The sequence below is a fragment of the Dendronephthya gigantea genome, unplaced genomic scaffold (genome assembly GCF_004324835.1).
Source record: "Dendronephthya gigantea isolate DGI-Jeju-01 unplaced genomic scaffold, DenGig_1.0 000012F, whole genome shotgun sequence".
NCBI classification, from domain to species: Eukaryota; Metazoa; Cnidaria; class Anthozoa; order Malacalcyonacea; family Nephtheidae; genus Dendronephthya; species Dendronephthya gigantea.
Window position 1 is genome coordinate 1467890 of NW_021163022.1, and position 20301 is coordinate 1488190.

The 20301-nt window shown below is 35.8% G+C and overlaps 3 protein-coding genes and 1 long non-coding RNA gene across 5 annotated transcripts; 1 reads left to right on the forward strand and 3 right to left on the reverse strand.

Moving 5' to 3' along the window:
- Nucleotides 1-91: 91 nt before the first annotated feature.
- On the reverse strand, nucleotides 92-2584 carry LOC114518791 (gametocyte-specific factor 1-like). Its single transcript, XM_028538779.1, has 7 exons — nucleotides 2418-2584; nucleotides 1821-1919; nucleotides 1541-1565; nucleotides 1202-1309; nucleotides 920-1013; nucleotides 712-774; nucleotides 92-523 (listed from the first exon to the last, which is right to left on the reverse strand). Exons 1-7 carry the CDS (start codon nucleotides 2541-2543, stop codon nucleotides 502-504), a joined length of 537 nt encoding a protein of 178 aa, XP_028394580.1. The 5' UTR covers nucleotides 2544-2584; the 3' UTR covers nucleotides 92-501.
- Nucleotides 2585-7030: 4446 nt separating this feature from the next.
- LOC114518793 lies at nucleotides 7031-7776 on the forward strand. The gene is made up of 3 exons (XR_003686528.1): nucleotides 7031-7101; nucleotides 7234-7322; nucleotides 7561-7776. It is a non-coding gene; the product is annotated as an uncharacterized LOC114518793 (long non-coding RNA).
- A 1832-nt stretch (nucleotides 7777-9608) lies between these two features.
- Nucleotides 9609-11123, reverse strand: LOC114518792 (V-type proton ATPase subunit G-like). The gene is made up of 3 exons (XM_028538781.1): nucleotides 11032-11123; nucleotides 10802-10902; nucleotides 9609-10130 (listed from the first exon to the last, which is right to left on the reverse strand). The coding sequence occupies exons 1-3, from the start codon at nucleotides 11111-11113 to the stop codon at nucleotides 9963-9965; spliced, it is 351 nt and encodes a 116-aa protein (XP_028394582.1). The 5' UTR covers nucleotides 11114-11123; the 3' UTR covers nucleotides 9609-9962.
- Nucleotides 11124-13491: 2368 nt separating this feature from the next.
- On the reverse strand, nucleotides 13492-20133 carry LOC114518790 (AP-3 complex subunit mu-1-like). 2 transcript variants are annotated; one of them, XM_028538777.1, is made up of 19 exons: nucleotides 19966-20133; nucleotides 19260-19338; nucleotides 19081-19186; nucleotides 18808-18920; nucleotides 18548-18669; nucleotides 17966-18044; nucleotides 17841-17888; nucleotides 17741-17773; nucleotides 17615-17648; nucleotides 17426-17505; nucleotides 17206-17276; nucleotides 16658-16706; nucleotides 16251-16307; nucleotides 16025-16091; nucleotides 15620-15666; nucleotides 15412-15459; nucleotides 15189-15239; nucleotides 14675-14743; nucleotides 13492-14231 (listed from the first exon to the last, which is right to left on the reverse strand). In XM_028538777.1, exons 1-19 carry the CDS (start codon nucleotides 19998-20000, stop codon nucleotides 14166-14168), a joined length of 1254 nt encoding a protein of 417 aa, XP_028394578.1. In that variant the 5' UTR covers nucleotides 20001-20133; the 3' UTR covers nucleotides 13492-14165. The 2 variants fall into 2 exon arrangements, with proteins under 2 accessions (XP_028394578.1, XP_028394579.1); XM_028538778.1 differs by lacking the exon at nucleotides 19966-20133 and adding an exon at nucleotides 19499-19512 and having other exon boundaries at nucleotides 13493-14231.
- Between the last annotated feature and the right edge of the window lie 168 nt (nucleotides 20134-20301).

A 20301-nucleotide genomic window follows, 5' to 3' on the forward strand; every position in this document is an offset into this window, starting at 1 on the left:
GATAGGCACCCCCAATATAATAAAAACGTAACCTTACATAGAAAACCTTGGAAAACTAAGAAATACTGAAGAGAGATAATGAAATCTCGGATTATTGACATTGTGCTTTGCATATGGTCTTTGCGCAATTTATTAGCTTTTTAAAATAACCAATATTGGCAATATTACAATCAGTTGTCAAATAAACACGTATTTACACAACATAACATGCAATAAAATGAACTAAAAATAAAACCCAGTCTAACACCTAACACATAAAACACCTTCAATGTGCAAAACTCCCAATGTATTTTCATCTACTTTTAGTCAAAGCCAAGGCCAAGGGAGATATATTTTTGCTTTAATTGCTGCAAGTCAGTTTCATAATCTCCTTCTCACCTGGTTCATTCATTCTCTTCAGCACGTACAGTAATAAAACCATTGAAACGTAATTTTAACTTTAATCACCAAGGCCCAACAATAAGCTGCTGTGAACAAACATGGGTAAAAAACCTTCCAGTATCATGTCCACCTCTGGTTGCCCCTGTTATAAGCAATCATAAATCATCAAATGATAAGGCTCAATAATTTATTATAACAAATAATAAAGGAATAATATTATGATCATAAGCAGCCCAAATATGTGTGATAATTTGAACTCGATAATTTTAACATTTTTCTGCAATTATGATGTAAAGAACGTTTCTATAGAAGGGAAACTGTTTTACTCACTGTTCCTCCAGTGCTTTTTGCTTAACTTGTCTCTTTAATGCTTGCCGATTAAGACCCATTAAGCTGTGTACCAAAAAGTATACCTTAGTAAGAATTTATAATAAGGTACTATAATCGCATTTGGGGCAAAATGTTATGCTAGCTGATGGGTGAAAACAGGTGCCAAACTGAAAAAACATGGTCCTGTGGTGAGGAATGTCTATTTTACCTTCTTTGTTCAAATTGTGTCGGTTTATTTGATCCCCAGCTGTTCTGAACACCTGATGCTACCTCATAAAAGATTTGTTGATCTTCAGCTATTTCTAAAAGATGAACAGGCACAGATAAAATAATATAATAAAATAATATAATAAAATGCTGTTCACAGCATTTGAAGTAATAAATAATATCATTAGTAAATGTGAGTTTACAGTTTTAATCCCCTATAGCAAGAAGTAGATATATGTGCAATGACATTCAACAATTTAATCTTAAAAAAAATTATACTAACCTCTATCCCAATCTTCATCGCCAACATCATTCAAGCCTGGGTTATTGTATGGAGGAACTGATGTATTTCCTTTTAGTTTATCCAGTGTCTCCACATCTTTGTAACATTCTGATAAAAATGTCGGCAACAAAAAATCTTTAAACATATAGTGGCTATTAATTATGGAGAAGTTTGTGTTATGTGTCATATCCTCTAGGTTTCCAGCCTATTATTTTGCATTGCTATCAACAATATTACTAAGCAGGGTTTAATATCTCCCTAATTCATAATTTTGCAAGGAAAATTATGTATACTGAGGGGAAAAATTCCTCTGAAAACAGTTATTTACAGGATACTCACCGCTCATTGATGCTTCAACAACATTCTATAAATGAAGAAACTATGCATTAAAATGAGTGGGTATATCATGGACATATAATAGCTGATTGTTGATTATTAATTTTGCTGTAGACCTAAATAAATGCCCTATTTGACCAAGTTCCAAACCATATCACTAAAAGGAAATATTACCAATAGATCCAAAAATTAGGATTAAAATTACATTTCACTGCCCAGTCTGCCCTACTGCATGCAATGAATATTATCAATTGTTAACAACAAAAATGCACTTAAAGTATACCTTATCAGGACATTGGCAAATGTGACTTCTGAGATGAGGCCTTAGAATTTGATGTGTGGCATTAAATGGACAACTTACAAAGTCTTTATTCGGGTAATTCTTAAAATAAACAATGATGCAAAATTACTATCCATACAATTGTTTAAAATGTGTGGTACCAGTGGGGAATACAATCCATATAATTTCCAATAATAGGATGTGATGTCTTTATATATGTATCCTTTTTATAAATAGCTGCTTCAACATGTTGAAAGAACAAAAACTTCGCAGTAATGATCATGAGGCTATTATATAACTTCTCAATCTCTTTTTGAAAATGACAAATTTATGCAAACTCTATATCTAGAGGATATGGAGGTATGTGGGATGATACAAAAATGAGTTTTTATAGGCATATTGTGGAAAGTATATTGTATTGCATCACAGAGATATCAGACATGCAAATGATGCAACTTTTATTTGCTATTAACTTTGTGAAATTACTGTTCATACGAAGGAAAACTCTGTGTACGATGCTGGGAACTGCCCCGGGCCCCCGATTAAACACGTGCAAAATTGCTACAATTATAAGTATTTTTTTTAAATTTTGATACCTACTTTACGACATTTTACAAGATGTCTTTGAAATCTTGCTGCTGTTATGCGATGTGAGGCATCGTACGGACAAATAACGTGTTGTTCTGGATCCCATCTTTCCCATTCGGATGAGGTAGTCCAAGCCATTCAAACTGTGATTCATGCTGTCGCATTGATCCTGCAGTTCCAGACCACTGAGCTATATAATAATTCCTGGAGGACCGGCTCCTAATGTTTTTTTCTGAAAAAGTGAAGCAAAAAACATGGCGGACTTCGCCCTTCTGCGCTTGCGCAGAAGCTTTGCTGACGCCACATGGTCCCCTTTGCCCATGGTAATTACCACTGACCAGGCTCAAATATGAGCCCGCTACAAGAGAATGCTCCCCCCTGGTTTTGTATGAATATTTTTTTGGTTTTGCCGTGAAACCTTGTTGTTTGTATTTTCGATTTATTTTTCTGCTACAAAGGCTTGCAATAAGGCGTTATTTCAGTTATATACAAGTCGTTGACGCTGTTTGCCAATGCAGAAATAATAAATATAAAACGCAAAAAAAATGTGGACGAAGGATTTTTATACGATTAGCTGACAGGTTATTTTATTTATTTATTTTCATTATTCATACATACATGTATTTTCTGTGTAAAATTTTTAAAATACTTGAAATTTTTCGAGTCTTGTCGGAAATTTCGATATCTTTCGGATCAATCGCCGACTAAAGGTTACCGGCAGAAAATATGTGGTTATGTGATGTTTTCCTTAGAACATCATGCTTATGCATATCAGCCCATGCATAACCAAGGAAACAAAGGCCAAACCTCATGCAAAATGCTGGGTGGCTGATTAGTAATAGTATTTCAAGATATATTCGCATAGGATATTTTCATTTAGGTCATTATAGCTATAAGTTACCCATATCTTAAGTACTGTATCCCAAGTAATGCACTTTCAAATGGTTCCCTGCTTGACTCAAGAATTTGAGTGGAATCATATTCCAAATAATGCAAAGAAAGGCTATGGTAAATAACAAAAATTTGATTATATATGGTACCAAGAAGATTATGGTACTAGTTGTGCTATCAACAAATGTCTTATGAATTAATGAAAATGCAACTGAGCCTATTCATTCCTCCATTAGTCTATAATCTATTAACCTTCAATTCCTGATTAACCCTGTGATAATATTCCTTGTAATGGTAGGGAGGGTAAAACTGTCCAGAAAATTATAAAAGTTGCAGCAAATTGAAAACAAACTGCTCAGTCAATGCATGTCTGTATAAATTTATTTTTCATTCAGATAACTATTGTAACTATAACTAACAAAGTCAACATGGTAAAATCAACAGTTTAATGTTCCAATAATTTGCAAAAAGCCATCCCCAAATTCCATAACCTCTTTATCCTAAAAAAGAGAGATCAGACCAAGTTTAACTGTACTCAACAGAGTACACCCAGAGGACAGAACCAGAGAGGAGTAGAAATCATTGCAAATTAACAAGCTTGAATCAAGCTTGTAGCTTGATTAACAAGGTGCAAGATGCCAAGAAAGTCTATTAAGCCATGACTTGGCAAACAAGATAACATACTGGACTTTTAACAAACACTGTTGAAATCTAACAGTGAAATATTTTGTATCAGCACTCACACAGTCATCATGTTTAATGTTTTAAATTCATCTAAAATAGACTAAGGATCAATAGAGAGACTAGTAGATTTACTGGGAGGATTGAATATTGATTTATCTTAATTGTTTGAATGAAAATACTCATGAATTGGCATTAAATATGAGTGAAAGCTCCAGTGCCTGACATTTTCAAATCCCATAAGAGTTCTAATAAAAAAAACAACATAGCCAAAACTTAAAAGATCAGCTATTGATCCTTTTTCATAAAATATAGCTTTTCATAGCGTAACTAAGTCATGTACCATTGATCAAAAAGGCTGAAGCATATTTGCCGTTTTTAACATTAATTTCAAAGGAATTACTGCAACAGACGCTTTGGTAGTTGTCTATAGTCTATACCAAAGGCGAAAAACGAAAATGTTGTGAAAACCGGCTTACCTGAGGTAAAAATTAATATCCCGATAGATGAATTAGGCCATTCACAGCATCATAAGTAGAGCAAGAAACCACTTCTCCATATAACTTGTTGAACAGTGAAAAAGAGACTTTAGATGAAATGCGGAGAAAATATATGCCGAAAACAATACCGAAAACCGAAAATATTTTCATAAAAATCGGGAGGGTGATGGACACGTTTTTGACTTTGTATCGCGGTATGTCAGTGGTAATTACCATGGGCAAAGGGGACCATGTGGCGTCAGCAAACGCCGAAATCCGCCATGTTTTTTGCTTCACTTTCTGGCCAGGAGCCGGTCCTCCAGGAATTATTATATAGCTCAGTGTTCCAGACCAGTCACCAGTCATCCTGCCTAAATCAGGCTAACCTGAGCCCGCGAGATGGGCGCTTCACCCTGGGTTAAAGCAAATCTTTACCCATCCATCCTGGGGAAGAGGATGATCTTTACCATGTTTCTATTTGCTTAGTGCTTACCAGTTACCAAACAGATTTCCTGCGGAGGAAACTAGGGTAAAACAGGCTAAACAGCATGAGAGACCAATGGACGAGTTTAGTAAAAACGAATTGTATTATGGCGGGGCGCGTATAAATTATTTAAAAAATATTTTTTAAAAAATCGTTAGTGAGGGGGTGGGGGAGCATTAACAAATTGTTCCTAACTAGAAAACGGGGTTTTCAAACTATTGAAGCTAGTATAAAACGGTTCTTGGTAGTGATACTTGAAAATACAACTTGAAGATGATATCCATTCGCAACTAAACAAACGCTTTGTTTACATTTTGACGTTTGAACTTATATTTTTGGAAATACAACGAACTGTCTGCGTATCTTACACATTTTTTGTGCGTTATCGTTTTAAATGAATATGAACTGCAGTCTGCAGTCTTTGTCTAGTAAAATCCGAAACATGCGATGCGCAAACAACACCGCAGAAATTGGTGTTTATGAAGTTTCAACCCGAAAATCTGATCACTGGTTCACAATAGACCTTTCTTATAATGACGTCAAACGCGGAAAGTTTGATGTTACACGAAATTTGATTGGCTCCACAAAACTATCCAGCCAATCAAACTTCGTGTAACAGCACACTTTCCGCGTTTGACGTCATTATGAAAAAGGTCTATTGTGCATTGCTGTATCGCTATCAAAGAGAAAACTACTGAATAACTTTAAAAAGTTCTGAATACGCATTCTGCAATCTTTTGACAGCTCATCATACACATCTGACCGCTGTGAAATGGCCATTTTGAGGCTTAAAGTATACACATGGTTATTAATTGCTTTAAATCTTTTGTGCAAGACATACTTTTGTGTAGTATCTATGAATATTTTTTGTCATCAAGTTTGAAGCCTAAGTATTGAGAATTGCGGCTAAATATTTTTCAATTTTACCGCGGTGTCTGCGCAAACCCGACTGGACCAAATCCGGCTGTAATTGGATTTTATCTATTTCTTGCCATTCGATTCATTTGAATACCAATCGGCAAAAATTGTTTTGGAGCAAAAATATCCAATAAAAGTATATTTTACGAAAGGTAATGGTAAGGTTTAAACTTTATAAAGTTTATTCCACTTTGATGCAACTGTTACGTTCAGTAGCCACATGTACGCGCTCGTACCTATTTTTTATGACGGTCATATTATGTGGATTTTTTCGCTAGCTGAGACCGTGAGAAAACATCCAATTCCGGATGACAGTAATGTAATAAAAAAACTCTTATGGTAGCTTAGGAGGCGAGAATAAAGAATTGATTGCTGCACGGAGCCAGTTAACAGTTAGCCCACGCAAAACAATTAAACCAATTGCTCATTCTGATGGATGTTTAGGCTGTTGTCTTGTAATGTATATCAGCAGCAAATCCACTGAAACCAATGTACTACGGCTTCACCAATAGCCAACTATATTTCATTATACGTCAGAAGTGAATTGGATCCAACAAAATTGGATCGTGTGAACAGAAGTGAACAGACCTTGAGGTCTAGGTTATACGTCGCATTTTGGTCGCATCAAATGCAATTCGATAGATAATGACCATGGGAAAAATAGGGTGTCTCAAAAAAAACGAAAACTATTGAAATCACTCATTGTTAAACTTTGAATGCAGTGTTCACGAATTTTAGCCCGTGGGGATTTAATGCAACTTATAAAATGCTAAATGCCTTGTGTTGCTAGAGAAAGGGGTGATGGCGAAGGTCATGGTCCTTGAGATGCACATCTAAATATTCTTATCTATATTTGTAAACTGTAAATATCATTTTTGCGTACAAACAAATTTTACTGCATCACATGCATGCACAAAAAAATGCTTATGGCACACACTTATACACCTGTGGGTCCCAACAGGGTGCTTAGGCATTCAAACTCTAACAATTACATTGTTATGGGTGATTTCAATAGTTTTCGGGTTTTTTGAGACACCCTGTAGTTCGCTAGCGAAATATTTGCATCGTTTCTTTAGAATTTTAACAGCATAAATAAATTAGTTCAACTAGACTGTTTTCAATTCAAAGAAAATATGCAAATACTTCGCTAGCGAACTGCTTCTCTCAGTTAAGTGGAAATCCACCCTAACAGCAACACCCTAAAATTTAGTCTGTGTCGGCGAAAAATTGGCGAATCATATATGTATGTAATATAGTCTATTTTGTTAGTTCACAAATTAGGTACGGATAGTATAGCTCAATTTCTTCACAGAGAGAGTTGTCCTGACGCTATAAAACAGTAAATGTCTTAAATTATGTATGGTATTTATTATAGAACGATGGCAAAGACCACACTAATTATTTTCGTTTTGGTGATTTGTATCTGTGTAATCCAGGCAAAGGTGGCAAAAGATTCACGTTACGGTAAATAAACATTTCAGTTCGTTCACAATACATCAAATTTAAGGTGCAAAATAAATAGAATTTTCAGCGAATTTATTCAATATATGACAGTCATAAAATTATACTTCTTAATTAAATGATGGCTAACGCCTTACTTGATCTACCGGCTATATATGCCTATAGCTATGCCTAAAAACATCAACTGAACACTCAAAATTTGGAGAATGTTTAATTTTTCTTTTCCAAAAAATAAACATAGTCATAGGCGATGTGAAAAAGCTGGATACATCCAGCGACCACGACAAAGGAGCATCATTTGGAGACATGAAAGACGGCAAACTAACGAAGCTACTTCGTAAAATTCTATGCAAACGTCAGGGTGGTAGAAGACCGGATTGTGCAGGGAAATGATGACCAGCTGGATCCGATGAAGATGAACTGAGCAATTTAGTATATAACCGCTATACAAGACACAACTACAGCATTGTACCTCTTGCTGTGTATAACTTTAATCTACATATAGCATATCGATATTTCTTGCGATGTAGAGCTAAGGCCTAAAAGGCAACCAGGTCTACATATAGTATTTGATTATACAATACTTGTCCATAATTGGCGTGCATTTTTTAGTAATGAATCGTAATTGCTCAAAACATTTGTTTTCACTGAGTATTTGACGGTTTGGAGGTAGCAGTAGAGGACTGGGGATAGCGAGATTAACATTGCCTCAGACAGATGACCAATCTCGTTCCCCGAGCCCGCGATTCCTCTGGCGAGAAAACGAAGGCTCTGGGATAATCCAAACCGGAAGCCAGAAATCCTGGCTTGCGATTTGTAACGGTTTTTTGTATTTCAAAATTAAAACGGCGTGAACGGTTAACCAATCAGAATCATTTCTGGTTTGGATTATCCCAGAGCCTTCGTTTTCTCGCCAGAGGAATCGCGGGCTCGGGGAACGAGATTGACAGATGACTGTTTTTAAGACAGGAACAACCGAACAAATTGCCTGTTTCTATAACAGATCCATAATTTATTGCAATTTCCGTCATTATCTGTGGTCTACAATGGTGTTCTACCCCAACCTCGTACCCAAGATCTTTACCTTTGGTTCTACCCTTGTTTATTAAGAGGAAATATTTTTCTATGTCGCGTAATATATGCTCAAAAGACAAAACCTCAGTTATATCTTCATGCAACAGCACTAAAATTTTCAGCATTAAAAATGTTTTGCAAACCTGAAAAGCATCCACAAAGCTTGTTTACTGTATAATCTCAAAATATTGTGGAAATGGAAAGATTTCTCGGGATACGCCGAGAAGAAAATGACACTTGAATCGAAGCTTCTTTTGTTTTCATTTCAGTTATAATGGCGTTGACATTATAACATTGTTGATAGCCGCATTATATTTTGTAATAACTCCTTTGTTTGGTGTTTCACCAAATACAGTTCAAAACTTAGTTCACAACATAATCTAAAGAATAAAGGTGAAATGAATTAATTTTGAGCGGTATGCCGAGTGAAATTATTAATTTTAACTAATTGTTGCTGCTATACGCCTGGCAGCGTCAGTTTGTGGCGTGTTTTTCACGCCCGCAACTCTGCAAGGCTGTTGAGTTTTTTCTGTGGGGCTGGTATTTTCATTATTTCATAACAACTTAATTTTCAACTATTGCGCTAAAAATGCTCATAATCATGCCATTCTTTCTATTATTTCCCATTTAATTATTCCAGAAAATTATCCAGAGTAGTTTGATCCGGAGGGAGTTGTGAATGTTTGTGTTGAATTCGCCTGTCATAAGTTTTCTTGGTAATCAGATTTCTTCAGCCTTCCATAATTCCATTCGAAATGAAAGAGGAAAAAGAGATTCCTCCACTGACAAGTGGTGATGGTAGTTTCGCTGGGTCTGCATCGTTCGTGAGTTCATGGAATGATATCCAAAACAGCGCATCCATTCTGATACCAAATTGGATCTTCTAAAACAAAATTGTCGTTTTTCGTCGACAAGTTTTCCAAGTGATAGCGATGATGCATATGACTCAGGTATATAATTTAATATTGTGAGGATGCTACTCGGAGTAACCAAGCTTGCAAGCTGAAACATTAGCTCGACCACGATGGGAATTGAACCCACGACCATTTGCTAGTCCACCATCGTACCTTGTTCAGCTTTAAAATTGTAAACTACCAGATATTGAGCTGTGTCTTTAGATATTGCCAATCTACCTTGCACGTCTACTGATGGCAATTTAAGAAGGATATTTAGGTATTTTAATACACTTAGCACAGCCAGTATTTAAACAAGTACTAACAAAGCAACTTGCTTTTACATCTCTTTATTAGTTCTTTGATAAATATGTTTGTCTGTTTTGTGATGGGCATACTACAGCATGGTTTAATTAATGAAAAGTGTATGATTTAAAAGCCATGTTACATTAGCAATTGCTGTATAAACCGTAATCAGCCACCAATCTACTACCAATATTGTTTTTACATTGGAGAAAAAAATGCCAATTGTCTCTATCATCTTGAAATAATGTAAATACTAACTAGATTTGCAGCTGAATACATACAGTCCATCAGAAAATTAATAACATCAATGTTCTAATTGCCAAGCAAACCCAAAACATTGAAAAATAATTATTGTCATTCTTAGAGATGTTTACAAGCGTACATTTTGATGTAATTCAGGCTTAATTTCATATACCAATGCTAAAATACGCTGAATCACTTCATCTTTATTATCTTCAACACTTTTCTCAATTTCTGCAAGTTTTGCTTTTGTGTCTTGCTCATCTTGAAGAACAAAATCATCCTTGGATCCCATATGCTAGATAGTAATTGTAATGCCAGTTAGCTGATGATAATATATTTAAGCAATATAAAATTACCTAATGGTTTCCGTGTTTGGATGGCCTCATCCAAACACAGGCTTTGACCAATCAAAACACGCGTTATATACATGTTATTATAAAGGATTTTCATCGCATACATTTCATGCCACAACCAAAGAAGTGAACACTTGACAATAGTAATGAATAGGGAATGGAAATTAATCTGATCAGTATTTCATAGCATATCATCTGGATAAGAATCGTAGAGGAAGATATGCAAACAATATGCAAACTTCAGTGCTTTAAAGTGGAAACAATGAGAAGATTGCAGCTATTTCCTGGAGCAATTATAGAATAGCCTGCCAACCCAACTCTTAACAGTGAATGCCATATAGTCTTCACTCTTATAGTAGATAAATGTACCTTGTTTTATGTTTCTTAATGCATGAAATGGACCTCGAGAGAACAAGAATAAATACTACTTTTAAAGAACAGGGCAATTCTATACTCTAAAATTGATCCTCTAACAGATCTTTAACACAATGCACTATTGGCAGACTATTCTATAATTGTACCGTGAATTGTCTATAACTACAGTTTTTAGGTATTATATAATTAATAATTATTATATTTTGAATCAACGACTAAGTGTTAGGAAACTACTTACGTCTTTTTGATAATCTTGAAATTCCTTCTCCTGCTCTTTACGAAAATTTTCAATTTCAGCTTGTGCCTCCTCTTTGGCTTCCTTCAACCTTTTCGTTTTGCCTGTCCATAAAATATTTTTGACAAAAATCTCAGACTTCATGTGATTAGAAATCAGTATGACTAAAACTTGAGACATAGAAAAAATTTGAACACCGGAGTATCTTAGGAGGCAGAGAAATATTTTCTTACGTTTTCTTGCGGCGCTTACTAATTCTGCAGCCGTCTTTTCTGCCGCTAAAAGTTGTTGAATCCCTTGCGATTGAGACGCCATCTTGGATTTTAAAAACAGATGCAAAGAAATGACCGAAATGACCTCACGCTTCTCACGTGACGACGACATGGGACCACACGGGGCGGAAACCCAGTGAGCTCCACATATATCTAATATTCAACATTTTTTGTTTGAAAACCTGCGAATTTGGGTGTTTCATGCAGTATTGGAGTTACTACAGGTCCAAAACTCTTGACATTAAATTATCAGCAGGAGGCAATCTATAGAATAGAGTGCCACAATCGAACAGAGTCAACAACGCTTTCATTCTTCTAAAACTTTAAATTTAAACACTAGGTAACACTGGTAAAACTAAATAAATTTTTTTGAATCAAGTGACATCAAGATTTTATTTTCAATAGGCAAATACTACATTTAATAGAAAGAATGGATGAATGCGTTTTAAAATTTTCCCCCATTATTTACTAATACCACAATATTAAACTTGAATGAACACGGTATTTAACGTTTCTAATACGTTCATCTTGGCAAGTTTGTGTGCGAGATTCTGTTTGGAGTAGAATTTTCCAACAAAGCCCCCAGCACATTCATCTCAGGAACCTTCACGCTTTATGTACAACAAATTAAAGATGAATTAATATTTTTACATTATTGGGGGTGAATATTGTCTTGTCATCGTCATCGTCTACGGTATTCTCATACGTGACATAACAGGTGCTGGCTGAAGGCAAGAAAGAAGAACACTTAGTTTCATCTTTGTTAAAACCTCCATCAAGATCACTTGCGTCAGAATATTCGTCGGTACACGTCTTCAAAACCACTGGCATGATGGTGCAATTGACTAGACCAATGAATTCTAATACTCGGACAATACTGAGAGGTGTTGTTGAGCTAAACAAATCTTTGCCAGAAGACGACTGTTTTCCTGCGCATGCGTTGTGAAGCGGATAGAAGTAAACAAGGAGGAGCAGACAGGTGGCCACGAGTACGTCAATCAGACAGGTAGGTAGATAAAAAGAGCGGGGGGAAATTTTGCGGGACTTTGCAAAGAGAAGCTCGACTTTCAGACACATACTGAAGATTACTGTAAACGGCAGTAGGAATTTAAAAAGAAGAATATACTTCATGTATAAATCTTCGTAGCGTTGACTTTCCCAAACTATCGCACACATTTTTGCGTTCGTGTTGTTAAATGTTATCTCAATACTATCCAGCGAGACCGCTAAAGGTGTGGTTAGAAGCATTGCGATGAACCATAAATTTATCACAATAAGGCAAGCACTGCCACGCGATAATACCACTCCGCTTTTTTTCCTGTAGTAGTACGCGACACATATACAGGCTAGATTTGAAATCGATACGGTCACGCCAAAAAAACCAAGCGAGGGAATGATTTTACAAAGGTAATCCAGCTGTGTTCCCGATTCTTGCAAACGTGCGCTATGTGTAGGCAAAAACGCATGTGAAAAAAGTCCGAGTAGATTGGCAAATACTTGATTACATATTATTACACGCATTCCACACAGCTTCTTGCTGAACTTCTCGCTGATGTACAAAACCAAGTAAACATTTGATAGGACTCCTCCAAGTAAGACTGCCAACGCAACCCAACTCTGTATTCGACTAGATGAGAGACTATGGTGGTGCAACCAATCCACCATCGAGCGAACGTCGTGAATATGAGATTCCATGGAATTACTGTATAAGAAGACCTTGAGAACGAGCTGTGCTATAGTTGTGTATAGCTGCAGGTTGGGTTATATTCACGCAAGTTTAGCATATAGCAACAAATGTGCGGGTGGCAATCGCAAACCGTTTGTTTACATCATCAGAATTAAATAAAAAATAAATATTCAGACACTCTGCTAAAAACTTAGGGAAACTTTAAGTTTTTAGGTAGGAAGTGTGAGTGAAATCTAACCAAAATTTAGAACAAAACCACGAAATTATAGCTTATTAGCAATGACATGTCGATTTCACACACCAGCCTGTTTCACAATTAGCACGCTTGTGTGGATATCATTAGCCGATCTCAATTTCAACGTATAACTTTAATTAAGTTATCCTAAGGGCTGTTTCCATTGTCGCGTTTTTTGCACGTACGTACAAGCACTCACTTATAAGCATAAAACTTTCTCTAAGTTGTTGTATAATTAATTTTATGCCTGAAAAACACCAAATCATCAGCAGAATCCAACCCTATGCATATTTTCAATCCTTGATTTCGTAAGTATACTATTTAAATTATTTTAAATTTTTACGCGTACAAAAAACGCGACAGTGGAAAGTAGCCCTAAGAATTTCTGTACAATAAAGTCCAATAACTGGTGCAGTGCATTTATAATATCATTCATATAAGAAAACAAATATTTAAAAGCTAGCTAATGTAACATAGCTACCGTAAAAAAATTAGAAGCGTCACGCGTTTTCTCAACTTCGTCAAAACGAGATAAATTTATAAATTTGTTCAAGAATGCTGGCTAACCTTGAATAACAGGCGAATATACTATTGTTGCAAAATTTTGCAGAGAAATGTTTTTAAAAATATTATAATTTCCGTGCATATATGCTAATTATGGGGTGTTCATATGAGCCAAGTTGATTTACATTTCGAGTTTTCTTTTAATGCAATTTCAACATCTGACATAATGAGATTCATTTATTGTTTCAGTTCTCCACTGGGCGAATTTATTCGCGCGACGCGAAGCGATATCTGAAATCCAGTGATGTGATTGTTTTGCGAAAAATTTCGGCGCGAAAAAGCAGAATCGCTTTCTATTTTTTATCTGTTCGCGCGAATAAATTCGCCTAGTGGAAAATGGGCTTTGCGCGAGTTTGCACCTGCTTAATTATTTATTTCAACCAGATTTTACCAAAGGAAAAGTAAGCTGATCCTATAGTATTGTATTTTTTTTCTTTGGCAAGAATGATTGAAATCAACCTAGCTGATAGAAAACGCCCGCTAGAAATTCCTTCCTATAATTTACTATTTCTTCATTTATACTTTTGACGGCTGAGATTTTTGAATTTAGAAGCCTAGCTTTAAGTGAATTATGTGAAAAATATTGTTGTTATTTATTGCATATTCTAATTAGGTTCTTATCTGATATCTTCCAGCTGTTGTGTAATATTTCACTCCCTTGAACGGTTTGTATTTCTATAGAGGGGGAAGCAAATAATTATTAACTGTGTGAGAAATAAAAAATAACTTAGTTTACTGCAAATTGTATTACAGTGCCTGGATGAGGTTAGTCAATTCACCTGAATTCCAATTCTTTTCGGCACGAGGCATCACTTTAGTAACAAAAGCCGTGCACATAACACCTGGGGCCGGTTGTTCAAAAGGCGTTTAGCTTAAACGGTGGTAAGCCAAAATTTAAAAATACTCTCATACATCTTGTGAATGACTAAATCTGCATCTTATGCATTAAATATGTACTTCCATTGAAAATCAAACTATTTACATCGAAATATTTTAAGTCATTTTGTTTTCCATTTTGAGCATATCCGCCGTTTGAGCTAAACGCCTTTCGAACAACCGGCCTAAGAGGTCTATACCTCTGAAGGATGAATATACAAAAAAGGGGAATTTCTTTTTACCTCTCCATAGATATCAAGCCTGCTAACTTTCAAACCTGAGGCAGCATAGGCACTGATTTTAAAGTTTAGCTGAAAAAAAAATTGTCGTAATGTTTGAAAAAATCAGACCAGGCAGAGACAACCAATAGAAGTGGTGTTAGAACGAGACGAACAATAGACTTAAGTTCTTCGAAAGTTTGCATGGCGATAACTTCCGGCCTTACTGCCCATTTCTTGCTGCTTCAAGATCTGTTACGAGCCTAGGGTACGTGGGACATGGCCAGCAGGAAAAGTGTGTGAAATTGAGGCATTTTCACTGAGCATTTGAATCAAGTCACCTTTTGGGGATCCAATATCTCGAGCTTAATCTTTTAAAACTGTCAAATTCAGGTTTCAGATTCGGAAAATGAGAGACCTTAGGATGATCCCTGCGATAAGGAAACATCCCACGACTTGTTTCTCTCCAATGTATATCACTATATCAGTATCCTTGGCTAACATTATAAATTAAGAACAAAAATGAAGAGATACTCACAAATATGGTGGGACTCTCTTCAGGAGGAGGGACGCCAGTTTGTAAAGATATCTAAAAGAAATCATAACCCATTAATGGAAGTATACCGAAGTATACCACGACAACCACTTCATGAAGGAAGTTCAATCAATTTCTTGGTTTGTTGAACTTGTTAGTTTTCAAATCTTCTTACTTCATCCCCCTTCGTCACAGTCAATAAACAAGTTCACAACCTAAAACTTACGTTGCCTTTAATACTTGGTGTAGGATTCTGTGCTTGTAATTTGCCAATCTAGAAAGAAATTCACTCAAAGAGTAAAATAAATCTCGACCAACTTTTAATAGTCAAGTAATACGATGTGCACCCTGGTTGACATCTGCATGCTGGGTATTAAATAACGACAGTTACATGTCGTAAAACATCAAAAATTGAACCAAAGAAACATGTTTACCTCCCAAGTAAGTTCTTTCTTTATTGGATCAAACGAATATGTACCAACTAAAATGAAACACAACATTGCAATGGTTATTCTCTAAGATTACACGCAGACACTTTCCGTCCAGGGAGTGCAAGGCGTGTTCACTAATATTTTTCCAAACATACTGTATGTATCGCATTGAGGGTGTTTGCATGCAGTGTACTGTATATGCTGGGTACTTCGTTTATGACTCATGCTTGTTCCAGAAATATTCGACGCCAAATTCTTCAGTATTTGTACTCAGAATCAGAATCAATTAATCAAAAGATACAGATACACAAATCACTCCTTTTAAACGACCAGTATCTAAAACTATTCTCTAATCGCAGGCTAATTGAGAAAACCGAAGCTGATTACATATTCTCACAATGTACCCACCATTCTGGGACAGGTTAACATTGAGAACTTGTTTTGGAAAAGGAACGGTCACCACAACGTTTTCCACCTACAAAATATTCCGCGAAATTAGAGTGATCCATCATCGGGGGTTCGTGATGCACGTGCTCTACCCGTGCTCAACACGTGCCCTAATGACGAGTGGTTAGTTTTGGAAGAGATGACCGAAGTACATTTTAAAAGTGATAGTAACCGAACTAATACTTACGTTTTTACCCATATTTTGTTTTGTCCCTACAGTTAACTCAAATCTTCCAGTCCCTCCCTAAAAGTACCATGTACGTTAAATGTAGCTAATACATATTAGGTGAAAGTGTTTCCAAACCTGGGTATTTATTTAGACTAGGTGTGATAAACAGCACCTGCAAGGTAGCCTCGATTAAAATACACTGTATGAAGGCCCGTTTACACTTGCGATTTTATGTGCGATTCTCTCCTTTTGATAGATGCAAATGAGTGAATAAGTTACGGATGTTGAAATAAGGAGACCTACACATTAGAGCATTCGTAACTTTTTGCTCGTTTCCATCTGTCAAAAGATGAAAATCGCACATAAAATCGTAGCAAAATTTGCAAATGCAAACGGGCGTTAAAGTAGAAAAAGCACAAACCTACCTCTTGGAAAAGAACTCGAGGCTTGCCGTACAAAGGTAACATATGTACTCTAAAAAATCACATCATCGGTGAAAGAGTTTTTTAAATAAAACTTCTTTTATAATGGCCGTTTTGACACTACAATAATGGTCGTCTTCAGTGTGAAGACCGACAACAGACGCATAATGCGTCCAGACGATTAATGTTCAGTTTTTCGTCTCAGAGACGCATAACCAACGATAGTTCGTCTAGATGGATAATGCGTCTGCCCGAGTGAGGACGGCACATAGACGAATAATTCTGGAAAATGAGACAGTGATAAAATAAACCAGAAATTCTAATGTAATCTATTCGCGCGGGTTTCCATAGACTTATTCGTCTGATTAGTTGTCCCGCCTTTATACTAGACAAAAAATATTGAAGACGCGTCTCTAGTGTGAAAACGGCCAACGCAATGAAACGATTGTTGATGTTCCGGCAACACGATCACAATCACAAAACGATACATCCACGACAGTTGGAATGCACGTTGTGGTTCTGTACAAGTCTGTAGACGTTCACTAACTTACCCTGTGCTAACATTATATGATATCAATCGAAAACGTCCATCTGGTGGAACAAATGACAGAATACGTTCAGACTAAAAATGAAAAATTACCCACATGGAAATCGTATTTCAGTGTGGCATTTCACAGATAATATTGTTCAACCGTACATTCCAAAGTCTAACGTCTTCAATAATAAAAAAGTTGCCTCTAGATGGAAAAGTGTACTTGATTGAATATCTACCTCCCATCTCCTGAAACGAAGGCATGGATGAAAACTAACATCCTCCAGCACCCTTGGATTTATGAAACACATATTGAGATCTTAAGCACAATAAAATAGATGTTATTTTGTGAAAAGGCAGGCCAAAATTCTTGTGTGGGTAGGTGTGAAATGCCTCTAGGTTAACTAATCAAGTGGAACTGTGCCTACCTGGCATTCCAGATAATTTGCAGTTGCAATCAATCTAGATCATCAAAACAGATGCAATGAGAAGATTGAACTTTGCAGTAAGTTTGTGCAGTAAAATATCTAAATCACAATATATGGGGCACTTACTGTTCCTTGAATTTCAGAAAATATTGTTGTTCCCTAGGACAGTTAATATCAGTTAGTGATCAGATTTCTCATACAAAAAAAAATCAACATTCAGCATTACCTGTTTATCTATAATGGCGTCAATACTCTCAGCAACATCAAAATATATCTGTAAAAATAAGGTATCGCTTAAGGTAACTGCTTAAGTGAAAATACAACCAAATTAGAGCTAACTGCTGGGCTTACTTCATTATTTGCATATTTCACTCCAGTTCTTCTCCAAGGAACATTGGATAATTGACCCGTAGGTAGATGGCTACTTAGACTACAAGAAAAATATGTTTACAATTACAGTATTTCAATGAATACACACTTTTTATGATTGATTTATGTGGCTGATTTCTGTGGCTGATTTCCATGGTTCCTTGGTTAGGTAGATGGATGGATAAGCTTTATTTAAGCAGGGCGACCTAATCAGTAAAAACTGTTCTCTCTTGGGACCCCAGTTCAACTGAGTTTTGAAATAATGGATGTTTTTCCATGAGATTTTTATTAAGAATTATTCATGTGTTGCGATAAAGTTGGCCAAGATATGCAAACAGCCTTCATTGAATTTTTGCATTTAATGTGAATGCAAGTGAATTTAATGTTTTAGTCTGATATGTAACATATAAAAATGAAATGCCAGCTGAGTGGAAATCAGAACTTAATCTCATCCAAGTGCACAAATTAATTCATACAAGACAAAGTTTTCTGCAGTACATTACTAGTGAGTGCATTCTACAATCCAATTACTATCAATATTCCAACACTAATGACTATTCTTACTTGCTGTCTCCTGTGACTTTATTTACGACATTTCTGACAATACTTGGAGGTCGGATAAGTTCTTTTAAAACATTGGATTCCGTTGCTAAAGGAAACCCATTATCGAGCATCTCCTCCAGCAACTGCAGAGAAAATATAGAATAATTTCAATGCTTATGAAAAGATAGATAGGTTGGGATTAAAGATTTAAAACATTGCATTTTATACAAAACTGATATCCACAAGCTGCTAGCTCAGAATCATCTCATGTTCACCATTACCTCATATACAACAACACAGTTGTCTTTGATGATAGTTTCTGAACAGTCTGAGAAATATTCCACAATTAGGTCAACCACTTTATGAAGAAACTCAATCACAAAGAGTGGTGCAACTAAAAAAATAATAGAAAAAAAAATTAGAATTTTATAAATTGGTCAAAGAAACAAATATCTGCTGACTTTCAACCTGACTTCCCAAATTAGGTTTTCTGTGGAGTATGGATTAGGTACATAGGACAGGATATGTGGATGAGCTATTAAATTATTACAAACCTTCACTTTCAACAACAGAAACAAAGAACAAATCATTTCTGAATATGCTGATTAAATAACTGAATCCTGTTGCAATAACAGGAGGAATATCTTCAGGAGAATTTGCCTAAATAAAAAAAACACTCCACAATGGGATAAAGTATAACAACCTTTATAAGAAGAGGACAAAGAATACTGACCTTTCCCTGAGCTTCAAAGAAATAATCACATACTGAACGTCCCAAGACACTTCTCCAATGTTTTTCCAAAAATATATCACTTATTAAAAGAAAAGTACTAACATATATCACTAGTACTTGACCAAATAATGCATCACATGTCAATAGTGTGTCAAATTTGGTAAAAAAAAACACCAGGTACAAAGTTGAATTCCTGGGGTGCTTAGGAAGATTCCATTGCTCCTCTACAATTACCCTATCATGCGTTCTTTCTTTAGCCACTTCTATATAGAGCCTGGATAAATTATGGTAACTTCCCCACTTGATAGGTTGTTAATGGGGTAAAGGGGTAGTAACCATTAGTGCAACTAACACACAGTTCAGAATATTAAATAACAAGGGCTGGGCTGAGACCCAGACTGTGTTTCCATGGAAAGTGCTTGAAATACAATGGTCGAATTTATGGTACCTGTTTTGCAATACTGTATCTTAAATCTTTATTATATACATTATAAAACTCAATACTCTTTTTACGCCCTTGAAGGACCGCTTTGCACCCTATCCTGGTCCTAGATTTTCATTTCTTGTGACCAGGAATCGTACAGCCAACATATAGTATTCACCGTGACAGGTTAAACGACGTAAAAAGGTCTGACAAGTATCACGTATCTGATTTCACTATCAAATATATAAAACGATATAACAAATTGTATCGAATTATACATACCCTGAATGATTGATAATGAACAAGCTATGTATCATTTTTACAACGACATAAAACCAAGATACTTTTCAAGACAACAAACACACAAAATATTCAGATTTTGCTTCACAGAGGAGTAAAATTTTAACCAATAATCCTGTGATTGTTCTTTATTTGCTCCAAGAAAGAAGAATTGATCGTGAAGTTCCGAAAATAAAGAGCCTGCTGTCCAGTTATTTTTAGGTCAGTATAACTAATTAGATACTTTGTATTATTATTGTATAATGTTAGAATGACAATTGTTGATCAATACAGGGTGTATCAAAAAAAGGGGTATCCAACTTCAATACGATATTGTAC

Coding starts and splice junctions, on each gene's coding strand:
- LOC114518791 (XM_028538779.1), bottom strand. CDS start 2,543: ATGGCTTGGACTACCTCATCCGAATGGGAAAGATGGGATCCAGAACAA. Junction 1,014..1,201: donor CGATGAAGATTGGGATAGAG/GTTAGTATAATT, acceptor TTCATCTTTTAG/AAATAGCTGAAGATCAACAA. Junction 524..711: donor CAAAAAGCACTGGAGGAACA/GTGAGTAAAACA, acceptor TGCTTATAACAG/GGGCAACCAGAGGTGGACAT.
- LOC114518790 (XM_028538777.1), bottom strand. CDS start 20,000: ATGATACATAGCTTGTTCATTATCAATCATTCAGG. Junction 17,889..17,965: donor TGAAATATGCAAATAATGAA/GTAAGCCCAGCA, acceptor TTATTTTTACAG/ATATATTTTGATGTTGCTGA. Junction 16,308..16,657: donor CTCGAGTTCTTTTCCAAGAG/GTAGGTTTGTGC, acceptor TGGTACTTTTAG/GGAGGGACTGGAAGATTTGA.
- LOC114518792 (XM_028538781.1), bottom strand. CDS start 11,113: ATGGCGTCTCAATCGCAAGGGATTCAACAACTTTTAGCGGCAGAAAAG. Junction 10,903..11,031: donor AGTAAGCGCCGCAAGAAAAC/GTAAGAAAATAT, acceptor TTTTATGGACAG/GCAAAACGAAAAGGTTGAAG. Junction 10,131..10,801: donor TTCAAGATTATCAAAAAGAC/GTAAGTAGTTTC, acceptor ATTACTATCTAG/CATATGGGATCCAAGGATGA.